At 47.3% G+C, this 8,649-nt stretch overlaps 1 protein-coding gene across 3 annotated transcripts in view; it reads right to left on the bottom strand.

Annotated features, from left to right (window-relative positions):
• Positions 1 to 514: 514 nt before the first annotated feature.
• Positions 515 to 8,649, bottom strand: part of TCAF1 (TRPM8 channel-associated factor 1) — a 41,777-nt gene continuing 33,642 nt past the window's right edge. For all 3 annotated transcript variants that reach the window (XM_012650597.1, XM_012650600.1, XM_012650599.1), the window contains exons 3-8: positions 5,610 to 6,604; positions 5,261 to 5,358; positions 3,999 to 4,212; positions 3,481 to 3,720; positions 2,311 to 2,648; positions 515 to 812 (exon numbers count right to left, since the gene is read on the bottom strand). In XM_012650597.1, coding sequence (XP_012506051.1) covers positions 558 to 812; positions 2,311 to 2,648; positions 3,481 to 3,720; positions 3,999 to 4,212; positions 5,261 to 5,358; positions 5,610 to 6,604 — 2,140 coding nt within the window. In that variant the 3' untranslated portion in view covers positions 515 to 557. The remainder of the gene's footprint in view (positions 813 to 2,310; positions 2,649 to 3,480; positions 3,721 to 3,998; positions 4,213 to 5,260; positions 5,359 to 5,609; positions 6,605 to 8,649) is intronic.

The following is an 8,649-nucleotide window of genomic DNA, read 5'->3' as shown; positions in this document are numbered from 1 at the left end:
CCCAAGAGCTAACCCTAATTCTGGGCTCTTCCCATTATACCAGACTGCTTTCAAGCACTTTGAAAACTACTCAAGACATAAAATATATGAGTCATGGGGGAGCTGTCTGGTTCTCATGGTAAATTTGTGTTCCATTTGAGTTCCATGGTCAGGTTTTTGGAACAACTGGTCAAAAATAAAAGGCCAGAGAGAGTCCTCAGGATGTCAAGATGAGAACCACCCCCTATGGGATATGGCCCACAACGGGGAATCAAGGGCTGGTATAGAAACAGGTACCAAAGCTCTCAGAAATAGGCCAATGCAGGGTCAGGAGGGAATCTGACAGCTGAGAGCAGAGAAACAAGACTCATAAACAGAGGCCTTATTCCCGAGAAACTCTGGTTCTACTTTGGGCTATGTTCTTAACCCACTTCCTAGAGACAGAAGTCAGTAATAAGGTACAGGGGCAGTGAGCTAAGAGGACAAGGCCAGACCCTAGGAGGCAGAGGTAGAGGAGTGAATCCCCATCTCTGCCTACCTCCCCAAACCTCTCTACCTGCCACCTCGATGGGCACTCCTTACATCTGTGTGAGGAGGTATAATTTCATAATATTTTCCTTCCATTCAGGCAGATAGGCCAGGCTGGTAGCCACTTCCTTCTGGATAGGCCAGGCCCAGGCCTCAAAGAACGGAGCCAGGTTCTTCTGCACTTGGTGGGAGAACATCTTGACCCACAGATTCATTTTGTCGACATTGTCTGTGGGCAAGTTGGTCTGGTTCCTATACTCAGTGAAGAGACGGATGAAGGGCTCCCACCCAAAGGCCTCCTGTAGCTGAAAAGAGAAAGAAAAATCAGGATGAGACATCTAATCTACAAAAAGAGGTTCCAACGAACACTATAATAAGTGAGTTAAATGTATTTAACCCCTTACACATCAGCTTCTTGTCTTTCACTGAGCTTCTCTCCTCCGTTTTGCCTACTGGCCTCACACTCTGCTCCCCCCACATTCTAATCTTAAGAAGGGCCTTGGGGCTAGCCCAGTGCTTGGCACCAGGTGGACATTCAATAGGTGAAGCCTGTGGTAATAACTACAGTGATTCTAATCTGTATTTACTGCCAGTATCATCATTCATATATCTCACTAGATCGTGAAAGAAGTGACAGGACAGTATACAAGGACTTAAAATTGGCTAAAGTAGGAAAACCCTTTTATCTTTCATAGTTGCAAAGTTAAATCTCAACAATTGAGAAACTCCCACCCCTATCCTGACAATGAAATCCTTACTAAGCATAGGTCTGTGTCCATTTTCAAGGCTACTAAAATGGTCTTTGGAGAAAAAAGTTAGTCAGGTAGAAGCAGAGCACTATAGACAGTCTGGGTAGCTAGAATTAAGAGTAAGTTACAATTTTAGAAAAGGAAGCCACCCTGAGGCTATTGGAAATAGCCCATGTTAGCCAGGGTTACAGAGCTGGAGTTAAGAGGGACGTGAACAGTTCCTAGACCAAGGCCAACTTTATTTCACTGACGAGGAACTTTTGTTCCTGGCACAAAGCAGCAGTAAAAGGTTAAAGTAGAGCCTCCTTGGCTGCTTCCCATCATTCTCACGGCAGTGGGAATGAACAGAGAGGAACTCGAGCAGGTGAAAGAACCAGAATAGAGCATGCCTGGCTTGAGACTGAGCTCCAGAATTCAAGGCGATGAAATTCTCCACAGTGTGCCAAGAAGTGCTCCAGGCACCGGGGAGACAGAACTAGGGCACGGAACAAGAGTTCAGAGCAAAGGCAACATCCATGTCCAGGTCAGGGAGGAGTCCTGGATTGCCTATACAAGGTGGAGTCTGAAGCACAGCCAAGTCACAAGAAGAAGATGGTATACTCACCTAAGGAAAAACAGGACATATTGCATGTATTGTGTGTGTGGCAGGGGGATTGTTTGGTTTTAGATAGCTATTAAGCGGGAGAGTTTGGCTTTAATCTCAGGTATGTCTGGCTTTAAAAACCAGAGGAAGCAAATATATTTATAGTACTACACTTGCCTCTGCCATTTTTAACCTTTCTCGGTGGCTTTTCCATCCACCCTCACGTATCTTTGTGGGGCGGAGGGTGAAGCTGAGGCTACTGAGTCCACCTTAGGGTCATGCAAAGCAATGCATTGAGAGGCAGCATCAAAGAGGACTGTCACACTGGGGCTTTTGCAGGGCCTCCTGTGGCTTAGTGTGGGAGACAGGTGCAGTGGGAGATCTCCTGGTCACTAGACTATCACCAAACAATGTTGCCCTGGTTGTTTCCACAGTAGAGGGCTCCCATCACCCCCCATCTTTGCCCAGTACCTGTAAATACGTTTCCAGTGCGGTCCACGCATTCCAGTTTTTCAGATTGGGACCCTTGCTCAGGTAGATTCTGACTCTCTTTTCTCGCACTGGGGGCCACAGGGCAATATTGGCACGGGCTCGAGGGATGCCCAAGACTGTTTCATGCACATAAACACACCACAGGTTGCAGGTGGCCTCGGTGGTGTGTGGTGGGAACTCCCACTCCTGCCGCTGCTGGTTGCGGCCCAGCTCGTGGACAGGGCCCCACAGCCCCTTGGTTCTGATGAGCTTCTCATTGATGAGCTCCTGCACTGACTCCAGATGGCACATGATGGGGTACCCTGCATGCATCCAGCCTAGAAGATGCAGGAGGGAGGAAGACAGGGTTAGGGTTCCTCCCACTAGACTCATGAAATTCTCCTCTATATCGCTTCTTTTAAAATACCTAGTAGCCCCAGGCAACTTCTGGTACCCCATGATGCTCAGAAGGCCCTCCCAGGCTTCCTTCCTACCCTCTCATTCTTTAAGAATGTCTTTATCTCACTCGGACCTGAAATACGAAATCGTATGGCTATGGGAGAGGATGCAGGTTACAAAGAGTCATTGATGCTACCATTCAATTTTTTCATTTTTATGAGGATGCCTTATCCATGTGAACCTGTGTCATTAAACCCTTTTCCCAAAATTCACAACTCTTTGAGGATGAATGAGAGGAGTGGTCCCCCCCTCTCATTATTTAGATATGGAGCTGCCCACATGGATACTACTTTACTAGGTAAGCCAAGAAAATGAGGGTCTTTAATGTCTGTACGCCACTCTTATTATTTAAGGCTCCTTAACCCATAGGCAATGTCTTCTCAAAGTTGTAAAATTCCCTCTCCCAACCACTCGGACCTAGGTCAAGGCCCTCCACCTTTTTTATCCACTACTTGGGGTCCCACAGTAGACACTTGTGGAAGCTCAGGTGACATCTCTTGATGCCTCTGATGGTATCTCTTGACATATTGACTTAAACTGTTATTTATTTCTTACATACATTTTTTCCTTTCCCTTTAAATAGCAAGGACTACATCTCTATGTCCTGCTAGCAGAACGTTTTTACCCTTCTGGCTGACCACTGCATGGAGGCTGAAAGAAAGGGAGGCACTTGGAGGCAGCATGCACGGAGGGCTGGCTCAGAGCACGCACCAACTGAGATCTGCACGTCAGCAACAATCCTCTGAGGCAGACGCAAAGGGAAGGGCTCGGCTCCCAGTCGGGCCACGGCCTGCATCACCTCATCCCAGAGGCGGAGCAGTGGCTCTGGGTTCTCCAGAGTACGGAGGTTTGCGGTCGGCACCGTCAGGATGATGTTGTCCGTGGCCAGCTCTCCCCAGGGTCCTGGGTTCTCCTGGATGCGCCTCTTCCACTCCTCCTGGGATGTCTCTCCTAGGAAGACAGGCCATGGGGCTTGAGACACACTTTCCCAAATCCCATAAGTTACAACATGAAGTTGGGCCCCAGGAGGACGACAACTGTATCCCTCCTCTCTGTCCTTCCTCTATGAAGCCCCCAAGGATGTGGTCTGGTCTTTATCTCGGTGGCCCCAAGCTGAATATAAGGAAGCTGACCCTCCTTCCTCCACTGATGTGTCTCTCTCCTCCTACACCAAACAGTGCCCGGTCACCTCCCTCTCCCTCAGGGTGCACCCCTGGGCTTCTGCTCACCCAGCTTATAGAAGGGAGCATGCACGGCCCCCTTCACGGTGATGGGCACAGAACCCAGTTTGCTGCTCTGAGGCACGATGATATAGAGAAGGCCGCCCCAGAGGCAGGTGATGGATTTTGTGGGTTTGTCCAGGCAGCATCGGTTGATCACAAGGGGGCCTCGGAACAGCTTGCTGGCCCTGGTCAGGTCGTCCGTGTGGCAGCCAATCTGTATCTGGAGCAGAGAGAGCCCCCCACGGAGTCACCACAGGGCATGTGTGGGTGGAAGAGAGGCCAGGAGGTGAGGACTCAGCAAGGGTCATTAAGCCATGACCCCATGCAAGCCCAGCCTTGATAAAACCCTGCAACTGCAGCATTCCTTGAGGTCATTATGTGCAAACATTCTCCCAAGGGCTTGTGAAGAGCACCAGGTGTAACCTGTAAGGCCAATTCTAAGGAGCACAGACTCTCACAAATGGCCCCTTGGTGCCTCTGTGACAGACAGAGTCCTGGATTGCGCATTCCATGGTGGTGTTTCTGGAATTTGGGCTGGGACAGAGGGAACCCTGCCTTTTGTTGATTAGAGAGAGGGCCCAGTGGGAGGCAGTGTGGCTGGCTGACATAGTAGGGGGTCGATTCAATTCCTCCCTGCTCTCCAAGGCCCCCTTCCTGGGCAGGTACTTGGTAGAACCCTGGCATTGTTTTCCTTAGGTTTATGCTAAGCCAATTCCAGGATAGAAACAGGCACAGAATAGACCCTAACCATAACAGTGACTGTCAAAGGGAACAGAGCAGGATGACAAATTAATTTTGCAAATAGAGTTTGTGTATATGAAAGTGACAGAGCAGAAGGTGGACCAAGCAATTGAGGAATAGTCTTTGGTGTCATGTGGAAGCAGCCAGAGTCAGAAAGACCTTGTGCTACCGTGGGAAATGTACATGGGGATGGAAAGAGAACTAAGGTTTACTGAATGCCTAGTGTGTGCTAGGGACCCTTCCATTTGATATCTCTCTTATTTCCCACTCCATGACATAAGTCAAAAGCACAAAACTTAAGAGCTAGAGTTGGTTGGGTTTGAGTCGTGGGCTCTACGTGTCAGCTCTGTACGTTTAAATCAATCAATAAGCTTTTCTGCACGTTAGTTGCCTCATCCTTAAAATAGGGGTACAAATATCCGCCTTGTATTGCCAATAGGGTTTTATGAGAATCAAATAGGATGCTGACTGTGCAAGCAGGAGCCTTTGGGTTCCATGTCTCATGGTAAGACAGGGCACGGCCTTACCTTCAGGTCGGCAGAGGCAGCAGCTTCAGGCAAGGAGACTTCTATGATCTGCCTTGAAGGTATGTAAAGCCCGGTACTCATCCAGCAGTATCTGGTGCCTGCCAAAGGTATAGAAAGGGCATGCCGACTTCATCCCTCCTCTGTGATACCATCTCCATTTCCAGAGACCTGTCCTGACCTCTGCTCGTTTCTTTCCTGCTTGCTGCCCCGACTCAACTCTTCTAAACAGTACCTAAAATCCCAACCCTGGCCTTCTCCACAGTACATGGCAAAGAATGGAGACTGCAATGAGCTGCTGAAGTCACCCTGTCCCCATAATACTGAGCTCCCTCCCAGCCCCCTCTCTTACCTGGATTGGTGCAGTTGACCTCGACGGTGATAGGAGATTCTGAGGGGCGCAGATAGGGGCTGCTGTACATATCTTCAATTTCTGGGACTAGCAGAGAGAGGTCACTTCCAGAGTGGGCCAGACCTGTGGCCAGGGAAAGCATAGCACCCCTGCAGCAGTCATTGATAACAGGGTTCTCTCGGGTGGCTACTGGGAGCCGATACCGACTTAGCAGCTTCCGCAGGAGCCGGTGCACAGACATGTAGGCAGGGATCTCTTCCGCGGGAATCTGAAGGAAAGCTGCGCCATCAGGGCCTAGCTTTGCCAACCAGCCCTTTTCCACATTTCCTCTCTTTCTGCCCATTATAACCTGGAACTCGGCCAGGGTGGAGCGGAAGTGATAGGTCCTTATCCCTGCTTTAGGAGTACGAAAGGGCCCTGGGTTGAGGCTTTGGCTTGTGATGCTGATGCCAAAGGGGTTGAGGAGGAGGTTTCCTGGGAATCGAGCCAAAGGGGATACTCCTGGGTTCTTGAAGGCCCACCACCAGGCTTGGGCTCCAACAAATAGTCCCCCACCCTCTGCTACAAACTCCTGCAGCTCTTTGACCCCCACTTCACTCATGGGTTCAAAGCAATAGACACTTGCATCACTGGTCAGATTGGGTTCAATGCTGGTGTCTATGCCCCCCACAGCAAGCAGGCCACTCAGTGTTCTCAGCTCTGTCTGCACCACGATCTTGCCTCTACGGCCCCCATCCAGCCAGCGTACAGCATTGAGCAGAAAGGGGCCCAGTTTACCAACAGTGAATAATACCTTATGGCCAGTCACAACCACCCGGCCCCGGCCATAGCGGGCAGCCGCTATGACACAGCCATGGTAGGAATCTAACCCCAGGGGGAAGGCTAAAGCCCCATGCACTAGCAGCTGAGATGGGAAACAATCCGAGTTGCTGATGTCCAGCTCTGAAATCCCATGCAGGAGCTCCTCTCTGTCCTCGGAGAGGTCATCTTCACAACTGCAAAAGATACAGGCATTCTCTATTAGAGGAATGGCTCTACAGAAAGCTCTTAGAATAGTAATTGGCATACAGTAGGCACTAAAGATATGTCGGCTTTGCTAATATTGTTATTTTTAGCTCTTATAGGAGAATTGGGAGAACAAAGTGGGCAGATGTGACCTCACTGGGTATGGAGATTTGGAGGGAAGACAGAGGGACTTGGCATTAATTCTGCTCTACTCATTCTCCAAGCACAAATCCTCCAAAGGAAATTGCAAAGGCAGTCTTGCTGTGTTTGCCCAGTATTATATCTTAATTATTCTAGATTTAAGTTCATGTTTATTTCAGCCCTTTAAACATTATATAAAAATGGAATGGTAATTCATGTTTTTCTCCTTATAAGGAGTCTTGTATATAAATTTCATGCAGCTAATTTCCTACAAATAAAGTCTATGGAAAGCTAAATTAGTGGTGCCACAGAAGAATCATTATCTCAAAAGGTGGGCAGGGGAGCTAACTGGCCTAAACTCTAGTGAGACCCTCTGGTTACCCGAACCCAAGAGGACTTGACTGTCTACATTGAGAACTGCACTCATACTCCGCCTGCCCAATTGGAGTGACGCACATCCATGCTATAGGGTTTTGCTCAGCACCAGCTGTTTGCTGTCTGTGGGGGAATCCAGCCCTAGAAGACCTCGGGATATCAACAAGCCCTAAATTGGAGACGGAGCATGGATACCCAGTGGGATTATTGGGGATATGGGGTGGAGCGGCCCCTATAATCTTGCAATTCCAGAGCTGGTTCTGCCACTTTTGTTAGGTAAAGCTGTGGCAAATGTATGGTCAGAAGGTGGCCATAAGGAAACAACAACAAAACAATGTAGTCAGGTAGACAAAAGCACGCCCCTACTTGTGGAGATGACTCTCCAACTCCTTGAAGCACTAACCATTAAAATCATTCAACTAGCTCTTCTTGCTCTGATTCCAGGCTGACCAAGCCATTTGTGATTTTGATACTGCCTCCCATGATCAACAGCCTAATGAGAGGAAGAAGTCATTGGCCAGGCCAGCCAGGATGTTCTAGTTTTGTGACATTTATTTTTCTCAAGTAACATCTTAGACAATCTACCTTTAATTTGGTGATTCTAAAATTTAAAAAAAATCTCCTTTTTTATTTTAAATGTGTATATAAAATTAAATAGAAAAATGCATTTTAATTCTTATAAGTTCTGTTTACAAATGCCCATACAGTAGAGACTGGCTGAATAAACTATGGTATATGCAGAATGGAATACAATACCACTATATTAATAGAAAAAAATGAGAAAAATTTCTAAATATTGTCAAAAAATAACTACCAAGATATAGTAATTGAAAAAAGCATTGCGCCATAAACAAATAACAAATACAAATTGGATAAAGACCTCAACATAAGACCTGAAACCATAAAATTCCTAGAAGAAAACACAGGGGAAGAGCTTCTTGATATTGGCCTTGGCAATGATTTTTTTGGATACCACACCAAAAGCTCAGGCAATGAAAGCAAGAAATAAACAAATGGGACTACATCAAATTAAAATGTTTCTGCATAGCCAAAGAAACAATAACAAAGTGAAAAGGCAGCCTATGGACTGGAAGAAAATATATGCAAGCCATACATTTGATAAGGGATTTGATAGCCAAAATATATAAGGAACTGACACAACTTGACAACAAAAAGCCTCCAAATAACTCAATTAAAAAACGGGCAAAGGACCTGAATAGACATTTTTCCAAAGAAGACATACAGATGGTTAACAAGTACATGTAAAGATGCTCAACATCAACAATTATAAGGGAAATGAAAACCAAAACCACAATGAAATATCACCTAGACCTGTTAGGATGACTATTATCAAAAGTCAACAGGTTGGCCGGGTGTGGTGGCTCATGCCTGTAATCCTAGCTCTCTGGGAGGCCGAGGCGGGTGGATCATTTGAGCTCAGGAGTTCGAGACCAGCCTGAGCAAGAGCGAGAACCCGTCTCTACTAAAAATAGAAAGAAATTAATCGGACAACTAAAAA

This window comes from Propithecus coquereli, unplaced genomic scaffold, assembly GCF_000956105.1.
Source record: "Propithecus coquereli isolate 6110/MARCELLA unplaced genomic scaffold, Pcoq_1.0 Scaffold334, whole genome shotgun sequence".
Taxonomy (NCBI): Eukaryota; Metazoa; Chordata; class Mammalia; order Primates; family Indriidae; genus Propithecus; species Propithecus coquereli.
Note: the sequence above shows the minus strand (reverse complement) of the source record. Positions and strands in the feature narration are given on the sequence as shown.